Consider the following 19,818-nt stretch of genomic DNA (forward strand, 5'->3'; position numbering starts at 1 on the left):
CTCGAGAGTAAAGAGTATCGATGTAAACCAATAACAAGTACCAATATGATAGAATACAAACTAACATTTATGAAGTTCTAAGGTGGACCGTGGACGAATTGTATGGTAAAGATACTTCAATATTCCACCCATGCAACGTGCCAATGCCTTAAAAATCCGATAGAGTACTGGAAAAAGGAGAGCCAATGCCAAGCCGTTGTAAGATTTTTTTTTTAATGAATAGCCGTTGTAAGAAATTCACAAATGAATCCATGAATAAAAGCAAATAGGACCATTTTGACATGGGAGAGTGAATTTCCCATCCAAGCATTACTCCATTGATGACCAGTCTTGATCAGATCAACAGGTAAACTCGTTTTAAGCAGATTGCCTGGTTCATAAAATTAATATTCTTTGGGAAATGTGGGAGAACACAGACAGCTCACATTAAACACAAACACAGCATTAGTGACCAAAATTTAGAAGTTGCAACCCCACTTATCTGCAGACTACGCACAGGCTGCACTAAAACAAATTAGAAAAAAAAGAAGGAAAGCTCATATACATCCAACTTCAATGGAATCACATGGAATCTTACAACTTCATGACAAAATTGAGTAAGAAAGCTTCATTTCTTATAAATAATTTTCAACAAGGAACCTTAACCATCATATAAGACCCAATAAATGCAAGGCGTCTATTTTCAATGAGATATGATGATTAGAATGGGATCGAAGCTTGTATGAAGATCCACATTGAAGTGGGAACACCAACCGAACCAAGGTTAAGAACAGAAGTGAAATCCTCCATTGAAGTGCCCTTCCCATTCATGTCTGGATAAATATAACACAAAACTGCAACATAGGAACTCTCTGATACAGCGCTTTTTCTTCATGCCTGAAGATGTAAAAAATAAAAGAATAAATTAAATTAGAGATATGAACTTATGACTCGATACATGTAAAGATTATAGCTATCAATACAGATGTACCGCTCAAAGAAGAGACAGGTTTACAGAATACATAGTTCAGAATTTTCTCTAAAATGTCAATATATAAGTAATCAATTTCTTTCATAAATTGTACCACTACTTTTTCTCCAAAATAACTTTCTTCTTTATCATTAATTGCACTGAGGATATGATAAGCAATGCCTCGATCATCAGTTACTCCACAAAAAAAGTATCCAAATCCAGTTACTTAATTACGAATAAAAGAAGAGCAAGGTGCCAACCGGTTAGTTGGTAAGGTCTCCTGCTGGTTGAAGCGGAGACTTGGGATCAAATCCTGCCTGCACCTGGGTTGGGGGATGGGCTACCCCCGTTGTGTAGCCCCTTGGAGAAATATATATATATATATATATGAATAAAAGAAGACGATGAAGTAGTTTATTATTGAAATGGTTACATTGTAGGCATAAGACTGTACTTTCTCTGACAGCATCCTTCCTACTGTATTTTTTGCTAGATTAAATCAAGTGACTCTTTAATCTGAATCAAGGATTGGTGCAGCTAGGGGTGAGCATTTGGTTTATTCAATTAAAAACCGAACCAAATAAACCAAAATTATTAGAGGGTAAACTGAAATTGATATATATATATATATATAACCCGACAATGAAATTCAGTTAATTCACTTTTTTTGTCAACTAATTTTTCACATCTGAAAACTGAAACTGAAAACTAGAATACCCTAAAACCAAATTAACCTAACCGAAAAAACCAAAACCAAAATTTTCTGTTTTTGGTTTTAACCGAATAATGCTCACCCCTAGCTGTAGCAAATACCCCACCTATTAAGTTGTCATGGCCCCCATATGTTGAGATTTCTAGATGTTCAAGTAATGAAATGGACCAAGTGTTACACCATGTTTCAGCTCCAGCAAAACCTCTGACAACAAAGACATACTAATATCTATAATTAATTGACTCAATTTGAAAAGTGGAATTTGATTCACTCATGAAGAATAACTCAATCTATGCTTCCACAGAAATCCCCTTGGGCACCTTCTAAATCAATTCATCGTCCTTGTTCATTGCTCTGATGATTCTATACAAAGAGAATCTAGATGAACTACTATATAAAAGAATGGAGTAATTAGTAGAACACAAAAAGAATTCATCTGATATCTGAAGATATTTTGCTTCACAAAAGTAACGGCAGCTGGTAACCAGAAGTACAAGACTCTAGCCATCCATACAAGTGAGTTAGATGCTAATACAATGATCCCTGCTATGAGAGAAAAAAGGAGCGAGTGGTATACAATCCATCTTTTGGTAGATAATTATTAGATTGGAAAATTGAATGTACAAGGATACTGAGTATACCTAAGAGTTAATCCAGCTGGAACCTAGAAGACAAAAGGATAACGGATGGATGACCCAAAAGGTGACTTCTGTTGTACCAAACAAAAAAAATAAAATAAAACAGAAGGTGACTTCCATAAAGCCATTTTATGGCAAGCTGATTAGAGGTGCATGAAATCAAAATCAGGATTGGTGGCTCTTGGCAAGATCTTAACACATTATCAGATGAAGACAAAGGATAGTAATCTAGCTAGTGCATCCTCTGTGGTGTTTCTGAAGTGACAACAAAAAGGACCATACCCACACCCAATCACCTATACAGCAGCTGCTATACCCAAGAAGACCATGGACAAAAAGGCTAAAGCCAGATTGAAGAACTCAGACAGACAGAACCCAACTTAGACCCTCAAAAAGTCAACAACAATATACCCAAACAATCCAGAACATATCCAAAAGTCACAAACCCCATCACCCTCCAATGAAGGCATGAACACAGCCAACACCCATCCTATAAACACGTCATTTCCACTAGGGGTGTCAATTGGGCTGGATTTGGTCCAATCCAATCCAGTCCAATGTGAGTCCATTATAATGAACCAGGTCCAATCCAATCCAATGAATGTTTTGGACCAATTTGGACCGGTCCAATTTAATGTCTGGACTGTCCAATCTGTTCAAATTCATTTTGATTTAGATTGGTTCCAACCCAAACCCAGTCCATTGATACATATATTCTTATCTTATATCAATGGACCAGATATTGGCTTAATCCAACCCAATCCAATATAAATTTGTTATGGACGGACCAGGTCAATCCAATCTAATAAATATTTTGGACCGGATTGGTCCATCCAATCCGTCCAAATTGCTTTTGGACTGGATGGGGTCCAATCCAAAACCAGTCCATTGACACCCTTAATTTCCACTACCCCTCTCTGCTGCTTTTGCTTTTTGAAACTCCTGCCTCAAGCTTCCTACCACTTCTGCCTCTTTCAAACTTCAGCCTCATCATCTCCCAAGCTTTGAGATTCTGAACCTCTCTATGCAATTCATTCTCTGATGCAGGATCGTAGACTGGTTGTGAAACTGGCATTACATGATGTATTTTTATTGAACAGTTTATCCAAAGTCATACACATATTTATAAACTTTATAAAATAAGAAGCACCATGACCTGGCTTTCTGCGCCAAGATCTAAACATTGAGTTGGGTTGTCCCAGAAGTTATGAATTGGAAACCTAACAGTTGTCAGGACTTTCCATCTAATGTACCAAGAGATAACATTGTTCTGCCCTCATGCTCATACATTTTGTTACTTCAAGTAGGTACCTCAGGTTAGTGGCATTTTAGTCATTTGCAAAATAACAATTTGCTTCGTGCAATGGTAAAAATCTTGGGCTGACTGCTTACATGAGTGAGCAGGCAGGTTAGTCTGAGAGCAGCCACTTTGTGCAAAACAAATGCCAAAGATTAAATCCGTATCCAGTTCAACCATCCCAAAATCCTGGGTAGCTGGGATCACCATTGAGTTATGGCTATTCAAATTTCCAAGGGTACACAAGATTATTGGTAAAGTAATGGGAGGTTTGTGGAGGGTAATGTAACGTAATTACTTCAAAAACTCAACTAAATGGAGCTCAAACCTGGTCCTACGATTCTATCCAAGGTTTATATGGGGTGAAAAGGAGAACCAAATAGAAAATTAGTAGATCAATTAGGGTGTATGAGCAAAAATAGGATAGGTTGCAAAATGACTAGGAACCAAGAACTAAAAACTCAATTTCCATTATCAAAACTTAAGTGTTAAAATCTCAGGTAAGAATCAAACTTTCATGCATCAACTTTTAAACCAATCTCGGCATGTACACCTAAAAAGAAAGTCGGCATCTAAATCCTACCATATAGATGATCAAAACACTGGAAGTTTCCTATATTTCCAAGCAAAGTTAATATGCAATAATAGTACTCAAGAGATTGGGGTCAACAAAATGCCTACAAAACTGGTAGAACAAACCATTTTTATTTTGAGAAAAAACATTTAATGCTGAAGATGTAAGAAAATGAGAATTCTGTCACAGATCCTTCTTTTCTATTAGCAACGGTAAAATAATTCTATTAAATCAGAAGAGTGTAATGCTTTTTATTCCAGAAGTGAGAAAGAAACTATGAAAGGCAAAAGATATAACAGCCCAAATATGACCAGAACAAGCAAAACAATAAACACAAGACTAATGTTTTTACCCTTTCCACCAAACCTCCTACCTGCAACTCTATCTACATTTCAACCCTCCAAAACCATCCTCATAAAATTTCTTTAAACTACACCCTCTCCTCCCCAATTTTCCAGGTTACTTGTTAGACTACGCATTATAGCTATTAAAATTTGCATTCTATTCTTTCCTTTCTTCTAGCTTCATGAACGCTTCTCTGTCCATCTCTTACCTCCATGAAAGAAAACTCTTAATTTCTTGCCCACCTCTATTTCATTTTCAACTACCCTGGTAAGACCCACTTTATTACCAACTTTACACACTTCGTCAATTGAAACAAGATCTTCTCCACACTCCGCCTCCTCTATCTTTACACCCTTCTCTTTTTTTTTATCAGTTTTTACACTCTCCTCTTCTAGCATTTAGTTCTGGTATTGAGGGTTAGAGTCAAGGTAGGAAATCAAGAATTTGGACCTAACTAGTAGATAGTTGGTAACAGTCATCTGTTTATCAGGATACTCCAAAACTAGTGGGTCCATATCCATGTCAGCATTTGGATGTCTTATTGACACTTTGAAAAGCACTTGTGCACTCAAACAACTCATGAAGCTAAGATCAGATAAAAAGTATTGCCAATGACACTCTTAGGCAAGATACCATGAGAAAGGAGATCCAATCAAGAAAAACCTAAACTAGTGGGCATTCATTATCTTCAGAATCCCACCAAAGCAGACATCAAGTAATTCAAAATCAAAACAGAAACCGAATTTCTAGTTCACAATAACAACAATGTCAATAACAACTTCCATAAAGCACTTTTTTTTTATAAATAAATCCATATAACGCATTTTTGAAAATCAAGATCCTTTAACATGCTTTTAGTTTGAAGAAATAAACCTGTTGTTTTTTCTTCTTTGGCCTCCTTTTTCTTCGGGGTTTGTGAGCATCAGAATTGGAACTTAGATTACTACTTTGACCTGTCTGTCCATTTGAGGATCCCCAATTTCTGGAGGAAGAACCACTCCTGCTATGCGATGTGTTGTTTGTAGACAAGTAAACCTTCCCCCTGGATGATCTTTTTCTTGATGAACATTCAAGTCCCACTTGACCATGGCCTCCACTTCTTAACGAATTGGTTGATGGGCGAGGAGGTGGCATCAGTGCTCGGGCAGACTTTTGCCTCTGTACAATAAAGTGAAGGGAAAATTAGTAATAATTAATAGTTTAATATATATCCTCCTATGATTGTGCCAAATACCCATATTAGATAGACGACCGGATTTATTGATCAATAAAACAAAAAATCTGACCTGATTCTTTTCATCACTGGACATACCAGATGCTGCTTTCCCAGAAGCACTTGATGCTTGTTCTCTGCGAAACAAAACAAAATGATGGCAACACAATCATGCATCTTTGCTAAGGGCAGCAGCTCAAGGGTTCAAGCAAAAGCAACATATGGCAAACAACCCTTGCAGTAAGTTGATTGTAGCAAGGTTAAAAAAATCAACACGTATCAGCCCATATCGGCCGATACGTATCGTATCGGGAGCACCCCGATACGCCCCTACAGACCGGTTCAGGGGTGGAGGAACCTTAAACCGGCCTCCTGAACCAGATTTGAAAAAAAAACGTTAAAAAAAAGTACTGATACTGCCCAATACGCCCCTACCGGCGTATCAGGCGTATCGATATTTAGAACCTTGGATTGTAGACAACATTTTAATTTTCTTTTCTTTTGGTTGGGGTGGGGATGCAAGGGTTTCTGAGAATCTAATAAGGCCATTGCCCAATGTTGGTCCCAGCTATCTGGGGTCTTGGGAGGGGTAGACTGGATATGGTCCTAACCTTTGCCATTTTTTGCACAAAGTGGCCACTCTCAGATTTGAACCTACATTATCATGCTTGCCAGCCCAAGATTTTACCATTACACCAACTAATGGCCCCAATTATTGAGAATCTAGTCACCTTCAAATAAACAGTTATTAAGGAATAACAATAATTGTGTTCATGAGTCATGGCTGCCCATGTAATAATGCTCAAGGAAAGTTCAATCATCTTCACTTTTTTATTCCAGTTTATTGTATATGTACATTTTACGCACTGTTACAAGGAATAGCAATAAGTGGGCTCTGGCTATATGTGGGTATTCATCTATATGCTTCGTTTTGATACATGGAAGTGCACATGTTACATTCTCAAAGAAACTCTGTATAAAAAAAAAAAAAAATTATCAATAACTCTGTATAATATTCTGCAAGCATGAACAGAACATCCAATTCAATTTTAAAAACAATCATTGCTATCAAGGCAATGCCTAGGCAAGTAGGCAGTTTTGGCAGGTCACCTAATTGCAATGTCTCAAGTATCTTAGAAAAGGTGCTTGCTCAGCCCATTAAGCACAAGGCTAGGCTTCTAAAGATGAATTTTTTTATCAGCAGGCTTCTAAAGATGCTTGGTAGGCATTTTTCAAACATGACCAGCATATTTTCGTTGGTTGACTCATTCTATTAAAATAAACATGATATACTAAAATACTTAATAATTATGAACAATTTTGAACTCATATTTTCTGCATCTATTTACTGGAAGGCTTTTTCCTTTTTTAAGAATTTTTATACTCTAAGATCTAAATTAAGATCACGTAAATAGACTACGTAAATGTTTTAACAACTTAGGATTTGGATTTTTTTAATTGCAGAAACTCATCATGCCTCAGTGCCTAGCATCTGCTTGGATGCCTCGCTTTGCATTGACATCTTGAAAACATAATTTTGTACATTGACAACTTTGAAAATTAAGGACACAAAGCTGTGGTAGTTATCACAAAGGGAAGTTGCAAACTTACCCATGTTTTCTTTTCCTTTACTATGCTGCTTCTGTATGTCTGTCCAAAGGGACTGACAAAATATAAATATGTTCTGGGATACTACTTTGGTTAATAAAGAAGAGATTAAAGAACATTTTGCAAAACAATAATACCAAGAAATATGAACAAAGAGTTGGATGGTGCACCATATTTCTTCATATATATTAAATGCCAATACCTTGTACTTTTATCTGTCCATTCATCATCTGCATCTGCTTCATCAGTTGAGCTTCCAGTCAAGAAAAAATCATCCTCAGCATATTGACCATCATCTTCACTCCCAGTTTCTGTTTAGGGAACCACACACCAAAAAAAGTCAAGGTTCATAATTATTAAAACAATATTAGAAGAATTAAAATAATAGACTATATAATAAGGTTATCACTAAAGGTGTAATTTAGCTAATGCACGTCTAATCTTGCAACCCTGTTCTCAGTTTCTAATTAGCAGGTACAAAGTTGATGCTTGTAAAGACGAAATCGTATCAAGATGCATGATAAGAAACATCATGTTTGACACAAAAAATAACGCATTTACAGGTATTACCATTGTCAGTTTGGTATATTGCAATATTGCATAGATGCTAAGTAATCAAATGCCCACAGCACATCAACCTCAAAAAATAATGCCACAAGGAGACAGCAATGAATAAACATTCAATGAGAAATAGCTTTAAAAGGGAAGAGTTTTGCACCCCTTTTGTACTGAGGCTTCTCCTACTTAAATTATTGAAGTCTTCTTAGACAGTTAGACCGAAATAACCCAGTATGACAATCTTTGTGTAAAGTATATTTTGTTAGCTAAAATATATGTTTATAAAACTTAAAAAAAAAACTGTTTAAACCCTCAAATAAACATGAGAAGTTTCATTGATTTATATGGACTATGGAGTTGTTGATGAAGTTAGACTTCCGATTGCAATAGCAAGTTAACAATGCTGATCTTTATCTTTCTACATGGTTATTGAAGAACTGATAAATGTCTTGTGCCTTGAGAAGAGAATAGAAGGAGATTACCAAGTGATAATATGATGGATGAGGAGAAATGTGTATGTATTTGCATGTGGTTATAGAGGCAATGTCATTAGCATCCAGCTTGATCACCACGTTCAGTAGAAGAAAGAAAATCTTCTTTTAGCCTTAGTCTTGTAGACCCTCTTAAATTTATTATAGGGACCAACCCCCAAAAAAGGAAGGGAAAAAAAACCAGCTTATGTAATATGGACCAATCTTTGATTCCTTGGACTCTTGGCTCAATTGAAAGCACTAATACCCTTAACATTTCTTTGTTTTGCTTGAACCAGCACACTACTACCTTGTGGAGTCTCCTTCCACTACCAAGATATGATACCCAATACAAGGAAATCGTATCATGTCAGATACTTCAAATGATATAAGATGCAAGACTCAGGTGTGCCTAGACACATTTCAAGGTATGTGTCACGCCTAAGACCAGGTGCACACCTGGTGTTGCCTTGTGCCTCAGCCCAGTCATGTGCTTTTTTAAGAACATTGGCTAGGGCAGGAGATTTTGCCCCCAAACCCTCGATGAAGCCCCTTGAGGCAAGCCTAAACAAGTTTTTTCATCCTTCTTAATATCATTCTTCATCAAATAACATTTGATTCTCAATCCTCAAATCAAAAACATCTCTTTATATATGGGCCAAAACATAGTTGTCAAGGCGACGCCTAGGCGACAAGGCGCCCTTGGAGGCTTGCCTCGCCTCGCCCAATCGCCAAGCAGTTTTGTGCATTGGGTATAAAATACTTTTATATTATTAATTTTTTTAACATCATAATTATAAAATAGATATTATTAAACTAGAATATTCATTTTACGTGTTTATATACTAATTTCTTTTTATTATTTTCTTATTTTTTTAGGGTTTAATCAACGCAAACATTGCTAACAGCTGTATTGAACTCATGGTTCAAAGTATCGATACACCTCTGTGTATTGGCAGAGGTGTACCGGTACTTATAACGATACTCCCCCTATTTTTTTATTTCTTTGGTTTTCAATTTCATATATATATATATATATATATATATATATATATATATATATATATATATCGGAACCCCAAAGATACAATACAATACACCCGATGCGAGGGGCATATCGTATCGAAATTTTGATCCTTGATTGAACCCTCAAAATTTTCAAAACCTGAACCAATAAGCAAGGGAAGAACTTAAAATTTTGTCTAATCAACAGATTTTCTTCTTCCACCTTTTCTTTTCTTCTTTCCTATAACAAAAGTAGGGGTTCAGCCCCTATATTTTTTGAATTTTCTTTCCTTTGTTCTTTTTCGTCTCATAAAATGTTGATTTTCTGGACTTAAACATGAAATTTATACTTCTCTTATGAAAATTATGAATAATTATTAAGGAAAGATGGTTATGGAACCTAGGTAACTACCCTAGGATATATGGTTTCACTTAAAAAAATTCATCGCCTAGGCGTCGCCCAGGTGCCCACCTAGGCGACTAGGCGACAAGGCGCCCCCCTGTCGCCTAGCCTCGCCTTGGCGCCTTGAAAACTATGTTCTCCACTCATCATCTTTTTTTTTTGCTTATTTTGAAAAAGCAGAGGCTCCACCCTATACTCCTCTCCTCCCTTCACTACTTCAGTCATTGTTCTCACTTCTCACTTCAGTTTTTAACAGTCGAACCTATCATTAATATATATATGAATATGATTATATGGCTATAGATTTTATACTTATAGATTCCATCGCCTAGGCGTCGCCTAACCTCGCCTCGTCACCTTGACAACTATGATTCTGCCCATGGAGGCCCCCAAAACCTAATGAACAAGAGAATGTAGCTAAAACATTACCATTATTTGTCTAAACACTCCTCTGATTCTAGAGCTTCTTGGACAGTCCAAGCTGCAACCATCAAAGTTTAGCCTAATGGCATTTATGGTTGGAGGGGACCAAGAGTTGTTTCTAGTTGTCCTTGCCAAAGATGAACACACCACAATCTGCCAATTTCCAATGATATCATCAGTGAACAGAGAAAATACCTCCATAGATTTTTTATCAATAACCCTCACACGATATTTTTAATTAGTGTTTCTTTTGTCTGACTTTTATCTTTAAAAGATCTGGCATTCCTTTCTTCCCAGATCACCCAGAGTAGTGTTGTCCTCATGCATCACCACATAATCTTAGCCTTTTTTGTAGGGAGAAGAAAGAGGTGTTGACAATACTTCTCACATACTCTTACCTCAAGGATGTCTTTTTTCAGGAATGCACCACCATTAAGGGACCCATTAAAAGTACCATGACCCTTCCACTCCACCTCACTTTATACCTTTAAGAAATTCCTTTTCTGCCCTTACACCTAAATACTCCAACATCTTCAACCTCAAGTCATGACTTTCTATCGTCCCTATGACATGAAGCCCCAGTTGCTAATTGTTACAAGTCCTCACTGCCTAGCACATAAACATCCCCATTGTTGTATCAACTCTAACACAGACTCCATCTTCTCCATCAACTACAAGAATATTGTTCTCCAGCAAAAAATAAGCTCAATGGAAGAAGGATAACCCATGGCATGAAAGGTTTTGAATGCACCACAGTACCACACCTGAAGACCCACAAAATAAATCCCAAAAAAACTTCATCAAGGAGAACTTACTGATTATCCCTTTTTTTTTTTTGAGAAGCAAGGAGACCTTACTAAATGACCTAACCAATAGGGTCCTTCACTCAACTCTCAGGTCTGGTATATGACATTGCCGTCATTCCCATTCCAGAACACTTTCAGCTTCCTCCTTATCTGAAGGAATAAACAGAGGAAGACCCCCACTAGACAAACAACATTCCACTTAGTCAGGCGAGCTGTAGGGAGTGCAAACCACATAAGAAAAGGGAGATAATAGGGAGGAAAATTTTAATGACAGACGAGAAGTGACGGGGTTGCAGGGGAGTTCCTTCAAATAGGGAGAGGAGCATATCTCTTCTCCAAACAATATTGTTTCGGAGGAAGAAGGAGCAGAGGAAGGGGGAAAGTAAGAAGAAAAAATTGGGACTCCATCTATACTGACTTGACTCCAAGATCCGAGGAGGTGAGCCAATACTTCGTACCGGGCACTCCTCTACTAGAAGGGTTAAATAAGGAGATTAGTGAGGATGAAGAGAGTTTAAAAGGAGGAGAAAGGGAGAAAACAAAGGCAAATAAAAGACAGAGGGCAGGGGAGGAAGGAGGAGAATCTCAGAACAAGGTTTATAATAGGAAAAGCCGAAAAGGAAACAATCGGATCTACTATAGAGTCAGGAAGAGGGGAAAGGAAGGGAAAGGATGAAGTTAACAAAACAAGGGAGGGGGAAGGAGAGGAGGTAACTGTGCACTCCCCTCAAATTGTTCGAACTGATTCAGAGGTAATACAAGATGGGGAGGTAAATATAGAAAAGTTGGTAGAGAGGGAGGTTCAGATTGGGAAATCACTTGGATAGGTCTTCTGGGGAGGGGAAGGTTTTGCCAAAATAGCGTTCAAGAAATTCAAGCAGAAGAAGAAAGAAGAGAGAGAGAGAGAGAGAGAAAGAGATTCTAGAGAAAAACAAGGGGTGGAACGAGGAAGAGGAACAAGAGGAAAAATTGGACAAGAACGAGTAAAGAGGAGTAGGATAGTGGGGGGAGGGGAAGAGGGATTAAGATTCTCAGTTGATGTTCTGGACATGTAATTGAAGTGTGTACTTGATGTTGTTGGTGTGTCATCTAGACAACCAATGTGATAGAAAGTAATCTTTTCTTTTAATAAATTTTCTTTATTCTTGATTCTTCAAAAAACATTCCACTTCTTAGTCACCCAATCCACAACTTCTCTGACAAACACCCCGCCAAACATACATAATTCCAACTTTTATTGCTACTTACCAGCATCCTAGACTTGAATCTGACACATGGAAGCTTCTGAAAAATCCATCTTCCTTTTCAATTAGTTTAAAGATGGTGTTCCAAGTTTGGTTCTCAAGTCCAGTGAACTCCATTTTGCTCTTTTTTTTATCAGCTGAACACCATTTTGCTCTTGTAAACTGAGACAATCTTCAACAGATTAGAGACCATGTGATGTACCATCACAAGAACTTTACAAAAGGAAGCTATTTGTACATCTATGATCAGTTAGCCAGTGGATGTTTTCTGTGGAGTGCTCATGTGGCATTATAGTGGGTTTTCATTTAGGTTTTGTAGGTGCATCAGTGTTTCTGTGCTAGTTGGTAAGTTAATGATTATCTTTTTTTCGATCAATAACTGAAATTCATTAATTATTAAGCCAAAGGGAGATGAAAAAAGGAGGAGATAAACTCTCTTAACTCCCCCAGATAGAAGCCATAAAATGAATTACAATATAGCCCAAAAATTAGAGTTCCTTCCCACCCTTTGCTTAGCGCTAAAGCATCAGCCATGGAGTTGGCATCTCTCTTAAACCAATTCAGCTTGACATCCATTCCCTGTGTCAAGTATCTAAATTTCCTTTTCTCATTCATGAAAGTCCACCATCCCCTCTCCTCCTCTTTTCTAAGCCAGCCAATAACCAGCTTAGAATCCCATTCAATTAATATCTTAGTAAGGTTAAGCTCTTTATCTCTCTTGGCTCCTTCCAACACAGCAAGGATTTCCGCTCTTAAGGAGTCCCCAACACCAATGGAAGCAAAGAAAAGAGCCACAATTTTGCCATCTTCATCCCTAAAAACACCTCCAATACCTGAAGGTCCAGGATTTCCTTCACTGCTACCATCAAAATTCAGTTTGATGAAACCATTAGTAGGGGGAGACAAAGTAGGTACAACTAACTCTTTCAACGGCTCAGATTCAGCCACTTCCTCCTCAAATCTACCACGGGAATGCCATCAAAAAGATTTAAAGTTTTCACCCAATGGATCACCCATTCACCCTAACTGTAATGACTTCAATTAGAGCATCCAAACTTCTTTTTTTTCCTTCAAACAGCCTTTGATTTCTCTCTTCCCAAATAGTCCAACAAGCTGCAGCCCTTGAACATCTCCATAATACTTTTCCCCTCTTCTTTTGCCATATTATGCTCAGAAATCCTACAGAATAACTTTCTGGAAAGCCTGGTTGGAGAAAGTAATACTAGTTAAAGCAATGCCTTGATATCAACTAAGCAACCCCCTAAGAGTTCTGGAGGCAAATCACCTAGCCAACCAACTAGTTGGGCAATGTAGATATAAATATCTTAATGGGGGCTACGAACTAATTATATCCCCTTTTTATATTGATACGAGTACATCCCATTTTGATCCAATAAGAGTGTATGTAAATAGAGATGGTAAATTGATAGATTGGGTTTCGTTGGATGCCAGTTGATGATCAAACCATCCACCAGCGGCCCATACCCATCAATAGCCCATATTTCTAATATGTACATGGGTTGCACCCCAATCTAACCCACCCATTTTGACCCATTTGAATACTTAAACCTGTGTAAATGGATCCTTGTTGATAAAAAAAAGTCCTTTGGGTTTCTCAAATTGTGCCACAAGTTCAACCCAAAAATTGAACTTGATTAAACAAGTGAGAGAGAAATGAGATAGAGAAGAAAGGATATAGAGAGGAGATAGAGAAGAGACACACAAGAGAGAAATGGGAGAACAGAGAGGAGGGAGAGGGGAGAAAGAAGAGAGAGGAAGGGAGAGAAACAGAGAGTAAGGAAGGCAAAAGAGGGAGGACAGAAGGGGGAGAGAGGAGAGAGGACAGCAAAAAGAGAGAGAACAGAAAAGAGGAGAGAGGATTGGTGTGTGTATGTGTGTTTGCAGGGAGAGAGATGTTATCATCAATTTCATCACCAGGAATTAGTTTTTGAGCCCAGAAAACAAATGAGTTTCAAAAGTTTTCATAAATCCAAACTTAAAATGATTCTTAAAGTCACGAAATTTATCAGAATTAATCTTCTAAAAGCATGCCAAATGCAATCTAAGCTGACCAAATAGTTCAAACAGTCTGACTTAACCACCTGCAAATTGCAACAACAGTGATAAATGGAACCAATAAAACAACACAGTGACAAATGAACTAGATTTTCATGCATATACTGAAACTAAAGAAAGTTCTTTCAAAATTAGGGTGAAGAAGCTGCCTTCTAACTCTTTTCCACTAGCTTCTGCAGCTTTGATATTGGCTTTAATTTGCTTGCGCAATCTGTTCCTCTTATCAATAATGTCTGCATCATCTCCTCCAGCAAATAAAGGTACATATTTCTCAGTCTTGGGGAAGAACTGCAATACAAAGAAAATACTTACCACATAAATTTAGGCTAATGCTTTTCATGGTAATCTAGCCCCTACGGAATGAAAATATTTGCCTAGCCAAGAATTGCAGTTTGAATAGATTATGTTTACAAGTAACAACCATGAATTATTCTAGTAGCACATTCATGTACACACAATAAAAATATTTACCTACCCAAGCTGCAATTCATCAGGTCATGTATACAAGTAACAACCATGAATTAACCTAGTAGCACATTCATGTATACACAATGAAAATATTAACCTACCCGAACTGCAATTTATCAGGTCATGCGTACAAGTAACAACCATGAATTAATCTAGAAGCACATTCAAAGTCTTTAAATTATATCTAACACTTAAATTTACAAAATCATCTAAAATCATTCACAAAACAAGAAGCTAGTAACATTGTAACAAAGCAGCTCACATAGAGCTTACCCTCACATACTCAAGATCCTCTTGTAACTTTGTAAGTTGCCTGGAAAGTTCTTCCTCTCGGGCCTGATCAGATGATGCACGTTGGAGTTTCTCCAAGCGCCTTATTCTCCTTTCTATTTTTCTTCTTTCTGAGTTACAGAAATGTAATAAAAGACAAAGAATGATAAAGAGCACTTATTGCAAACAAAATAGAACACTCTTCAGCACACGTACTTGAATGGCATAAGTGATGCAAGAAAATAACATACCAAAAAACTTTATCTTTCTATCATGCAGAAAGATTTTGCGTTCTATGGCCAAGCGAGTTTGGAGCTCCTGCTGCTTCCTGAGATCTTCTAACTTCTTTTCTTGAACCTCTCTGACTTCAGGGGGAAGGTTCTTGAATACCAAGAAAAATAAAATATTAGGAGCTCTGCTGATCCCATCAGCACACACACTACGAAAAGCCAAATCTACTTGGAGAATGGTCCTCTCTCACATAATGTAAAAGCATATTAGATTGCCATAACGTAGAATAGCTCAATAGTGAGATGAAAAATACCCATATTAGCAAGCAAATTATGGGAACTAGATTTGTTATTATAGTTCCATCACCAATAAAAGTTTAGAGAGAGAAAAAGAGAGTATTATGAACAGAATTATAATATAGCTTCATGATGAAAATCTCATATGTGCCATAGAAAACAGACAAGTCCAGTTAATGTTCTTCTGAATATAGTTCTCTTGTGCGTTATCACGACACATTAGAGCCGTTGAACAACAGAAACTAATACAGCATCAAAGAGATAGCATGGTCATTACAAAACTATAAACCCAAGCCCAAGCAACCAACAGTAACCATTGACCAAATCAAAGTGTAGAAAAGAAACTCCGGAGTTATGCAAAGAAGTGAAGTTTGACTACCTTTCGGAGCATTCGCTCGACCGACCGAATCTGATTCTTGAGAGATACCGTCTTGGATTTCTTCTCGACCCCCAATCCCTTGGAACGACGACCAACGGACCTCCTCTCGGCGACTCTACGCTTGCCGTAGCCGCCATGCGCCATGTTTCCTACAATCACAGGCTAAAGATCTTCCTTGTGTTGTAACTTTTAGGGTTTCAACTGGAACTTCTGGTCTCAACAGATAAAAGACCTAACGAACCGAAGAATACAAGGCATTTTCGTTTTAATCCCCTTACTCCGCAACTAAAGCCACGATAGTTTCAGGGAGGAGATGAGAGAGTTTATTCTCCCTGCGTGTTCCCAATCAGTAATCACCTCCCTCGCGGCCATTACTGTTTTATGTTGGGTTCTTCCCTACAATGCGCCGGTAGGGGGCAGGGGGCATGCGTGCACAAAAACCTGTAATGAGTATCTTCGTCAGATGATCTATCCGTCCATGTTGAATGTCAGCGTTGTTTCAATCAAACGGTTAATACTCTTGAGTCCGGATCTGCTCCTCTGTTCTTCATTGAACGCTCCTTATGGGGACCTCACAGCATGTCTTAGCGGCACATCGGGAATATTTTCCGTACTCGTAAATTATTATTCATAGAGTCGTGGGATGTGATGTAAAGTCGGTGTGAAGAGCGCTCCATAAGGAGCATATCCCAATTATAATACTCTCTAAACGGGGACCAACTGCTCCCAACAAAAACTGTCCAGAGTACAATATGATCAAAAGCTGTCTAGTACAACATGATCTCTGTCCGCACATCTTCATAATATTGGAACCCATATGAATGCATGGACACGATGATGTGGTGTTAGAATGTGTTGGACTTGAACATCCAACTCAAACTGGAAAATCAAGAATTCATAGAAACTGGCATTCGAACATTCATCATAGCCTTGTATTGAGAATATCTCCCCATGAAATAAAGCATAGAAGTACGGAAAATGCAGGTGTTTTGAACAGATTTTGCTTGACTGAAGCCGATTTTGAATCTGTATAGTGCCCACAGTACATCCCAACTATGTATTAGCAATATCTCATTATAGCAATATCTCATTATAACAAATACAGCATGAAAAGTTTTCAATGCATGCTGAGATATGCATATGAGGCGCCGTTTGTAGTGCCAATGTAAACTTGAAGAACAAACAACAAACCTATTATGAGTTTATGACCCAAAGTAACCGACCAATCCACTCTACATTATCATCCAAACATGCATGTGCAAAACTGTAAGGTTGTAGTTTCGACATAGAGAGTAGCAATATTCAAGAATAATTTTGATGGATTTAACTATGATGTCGAAAAGACATGATACCGAAAACCTTATAATCAATGAATTGGCATCATACAAGTGATAACCAATCACGTGGTTTCATCAAAAATCACCTAGGGTTGATTTGTCAAGTATGGTTTTCAAAATTGGACTGGACCAAAAAAAACCGGGAATCAATCACTTGATGGGTTTTGTTTTATTCCAAAACCATTTTTTGGTCAAAAATCATTGATTTGGTCAGCAAACCATTGACCATGCAGTCGAATCATCGACTTAGACAACAATTTTTAGTCATTCTTTTGTTTTTTATTTTTATTTTTTTGTCAAAGCAACCCATCCATTCGGACCAAACGATCAGGTCGTTCAACCCGGGAACCCAACCCCCAAAATGATTCCTTATACAATCCAGTTTTAAAAACCTTGGGTCAAAGCCTTTTTCAATATAATGTCTTTCCGGCATCATTAATTTTCCCATTTTTTGATACTCCACTAGCTTATTCAATACTTCTCAAACTGTTGAAACAACGAGTCCGAAGTCACCTTCAATAACAATGCAATTTGTTCAAAACCTTGCTGCAACCAAATGAGCTTCAATAACCGTCCAAGTTTCTTCAGGAAACTTCTTATCCAACAGAATCGTGCTTGTCAGACTACTCCCACGTCTCTTATCCAGCGGCGTAGCACCTGCAAGTCCAAAGGACTGCGCCCACGTCTCACGTCAGGCGGCGTCGTGCACGCCAGCTCTGCATAACGTCTCTCAAGTGACAGGACCGTACCCTGCGATGGATACCTACGCCAATCAAATCAGCCTGACGAATAACGGCTGTAGCAGAGAATCAGAGGCGGTTACACCCGATTTGGCACCGCATTAATATATAAGGGTTTTGACCCCCAAGGAAAAAGGTAATTGAATTTTTGGTAATCGAGTAGTGTGCATCTCCACTCTTAGCTCGTTACTACTCTCTAAGCTTTTCACCGAGTTCTAACTTAAGCATCGGAGTATTCCCGCTGGGCGAGCTCCCCGGGAACCCTTCACCTTCTCCTTCTCAGGTGTTGTCCGTTGCTAGCTAGGAGCGAGGCCCCCGCCAGTTAGGAGTGACCAAATCACGCTACATCATTTGGCGTCGTCTGTGGGAACGCTTCATAAAGCCTTCCACCAAAACATGGCAAACTTCAGTTCTCATGGCTTCCTCCAGCAACGTAGCACGCAGTGCAGAAATGAACACTGTTGGGGAGCAACTACAGGTCCGAGTGGTGTGTATTGGACAGTTCACCATCCCCCTCTCTGCGGATGGAGTTCCCATCCTGAACGTGCCTCAGACAATGGCACCCGTGAACGCTCCACTCCCTTTCACGGTTGGAACAACCTTCACTGAACCCTCCCTTGTTCCTCCCGTGAACGCCTAAAACCAGCTTGAAGACCTGCTACAATGCATGCGAGCCATGCAAGCTCAGATGCAACAAGTCCAACAGTTCCAACTATATCAGCAGCAAGTGCTGCACCAAGTTTCTCAGCATCACTATCAGTAGCAGTTTCCTCCACTACCTCAGACCCAACAGCCGCTTCCTCCTCGGCATCCGGCCGCGCAACAAGTACGGTCTCGCTGTCAGAACGAGCATCCTTCTCGCCGAGGAGAGACATCTTAGACCCAGAATCCTCTCAAGAGTCAAGTCTCATCCCACAGGAGGAAGGAAAGACCAGTCACCCCTGCCTCACCGCGCGTAGTCAGGTCGGGAGGGTCCCAACCTACCAAGCCCGCATCACCTCAGCTTTCCGAGTTCGTGGCCCCGCTTGTGGAGAACCAGTTCGAGGTCTTGGCTACAAACTCCAGGCAAGACCCCTCTATCCGCAGCCATCACCAACATTCTATCCCCCTCCCTGCGAAAATTGTGCCCGACAATACCGAGGCTAGCAGCACCAATGCAGAGGCCGCAAAAAAGCAGCAGAGACGTCACCGAACTCGCCGAACAGCAACACACAACCTACTCGAGCTCAAGAGTAAGGAAGAGGTAAGCTCGGGTGAAATAAAAGCCATTCCGCTCCTCTCTGTACCATCCCCTCTATCTCTAGAACTCTTGGTCGTCCAAACTACCTCCCTTGGACAAATATGACGGATCGTTCGACCCGAATGAACACGTAGATGCCTTTCAGTCACAGATGCACTTGGCAAGGAGCAGTAAGTCCTGCATGTGCGTGGCTTTCTCCACCACTTTCAGAGGAGTGGCCCGTACATGGAACAGGAACCTCGCGCCCAGATCAATAAAAAGCTGGGCGCAATTCGTGCAAGTCTTCTCTTCTCACTTCGCCACCAGCAAGTGGTGCCCAAGGACCCAGGAGAGCCTCCTTGGCATAGTCCAGAGGGAAGGAGAATCTATCCGAAGTTACATCAAGCGGTTCAATGATGCTTGTTTACAGATACCCGACCTGGACCCCACAGTTCAGCTCACCACGGCCAAGAGAGGCATCACGCACAAAGAATTTAAGTGGTACGTGGTGGTTAATTGGCCTAAGACGGTAACCGAATTCCTCAAGCTCGCGG

At 39.1% G+C, this 19,818-nt stretch overlaps 1 protein-coding gene across 1 annotated transcript; it reads right to left on the minus strand.

Annotated features, from left to right (window-relative positions):
* Positions 1-378: 378 nt before the first annotated feature.
* On the minus strand, positions 379-16,524 carry LOC104612452 (uncharacterized). The gene is made up of 8 exons (XM_010279870.3): positions 15,969-16,524; positions 15,314-15,443; positions 15,066-15,193; positions 14,474-14,612; positions 7,542-7,650; positions 5,805-5,868; positions 5,392-5,676; positions 379-876 (listed from the first exon to the last, which is right to left on the minus strand). The coding sequence occupies exons 1-8, from the start codon at positions 16,110-16,112 to the stop codon at positions 871-873; spliced, it is 1,005 nt and encodes a 334-aa protein (XP_010278172.1). The 5' UTR covers positions 16,113-16,524; the 3' UTR covers positions 379-870.
* Positions 16,525-19,818: the final 3,294 nt, after the last annotated feature.

This window comes from Nelumbo nucifera, chromosome 1 (assembly GCF_055504915.1).
Source record: "Nelumbo nucifera cultivar China Antique chromosome 1, China Antique-T2T, whole genome shotgun sequence".
Classification (NCBI taxonomy): Eukaryota; Viridiplantae; Streptophyta; class Magnoliopsida; order Proteales; family Nelumbonaceae; genus Nelumbo; species Nelumbo nucifera.

Excerpts from the sequence above, each read along its gene's own strand:
- LOC104612452 (XM_010279870.3), bottom strand. The coding sequence starts at position 16,112 with ATGGCGCATGGCGGCTACGGCAAGCGTAGAGTCGCCGAGAGGAGGTCC. Across the intron at positions 15,194-15,313 it reads TAGAAAGATAAAGTTTTTTG|AAAGAAGAAAAATAGAAAGG; the intron begins GTATGTTATTTT and ends TCTGTAACTCAG. Across the intron at positions 14,613-15,065 it reads AGGATCTTGAGTATGTGAGG|TTCTTCCCCAAGACTGAGAA; the intron begins GTAAGCTCTATG and ends TTTGTATTGCAG.